Raw genomic sequence first — 715 nt, forward strand, 5'->3', positions numbered from 1 at the left:
CGTCCGATACAATCCAATCCTAACAGAAGCGCGCACCAGGCTTCTGCTGAACATGAACCTCCCTCAACTTCTCCCACATCTTCAACGGATCCATCTTCACCTCCTTCACATGCACCTTCTGCCCATCCTCCAAAGCCAACCATATCTCTCCAGCAGCTCTCCCCTTTCGCGCCTCCCACTTCCTCTGCTCCCTCTTGTCTTCGATGGTGGGTGTAGTCTCCGAGTAGAGCTCAGGATGTCCAACTGGGAAGCTGGCAGGCGTCCAGATACACACAAAGATGCCTGAGTCAAGCTCTATTAATGCTAAAGAAGTACAGAAATATACAGAGGGACATACCTGAGTCAAGCTCTATTAATGCTAAGGAAGAGAGCTTGACTCAGGAGCGCATTTTCGCTCTTCTGGGAGCGTGGGAACCAACTGTACAGTATGGGAAATGGAAGGGAAAAGCGCAGAGTTAAAGAGGCTAAGTCACCAGTGTAAAGGAAGCCAAAATAGCAAAGTGGTTACCACCACTAGCAGGGATGCACACCTGGAGGTTTTGGTTCAATCCCCAGTCAGCGCACTTTTTACCTCCAATATACTGCATGGAAGAGAAACAAGACCAAGCCAGATGTGTCCTATTTTCGCATTTTTGGTTGTTTGGCCTATGTGTTGGTCAGGAAGGACCAGAGGAAGGCTTTACAGCCTCATACTCGCAAATGCATCTTTGTTGGC

General features: G+C 49.0%; 1 protein-coding gene across 1 annotated transcript; it reads right to left on the reverse strand.

Annotated features, from left to right (window-relative positions):
• Nucleotides 1-19: 19 nt before the first annotated feature.
• GLOTRDRAFT_134505 (uncharacterized protein) lies at nucleotides 20-335 on the reverse strand (the record flags this gene model as incomplete). Its single annotated transcript, XM_007873475.1, has 2 exons — nucleotides 20-282; nucleotides 326-335. The coding sequence occupies 2 exons, from the start codon at nucleotides 333-335 to the stop codon at nucleotides 20-22; spliced, it is 273 nt and encodes a 90-aa protein (XP_007871666.1).
• Nucleotides 336-715: the final 380 nt, after the last annotated feature.

This window comes from Gloeophyllum trabeum (genome assembly GCF_000344685.1).
Source record: "Gloeophyllum trabeum ATCC 11539 unplaced genomic scaffold GLOTRscaffold_00237, whole genome shotgun sequence".
Lineage (NCBI taxonomy): Eukaryota > Fungi > Basidiomycota > Agaricomycetes > Gloeophyllales > Gloeophyllaceae > Gloeophyllum > Gloeophyllum trabeum.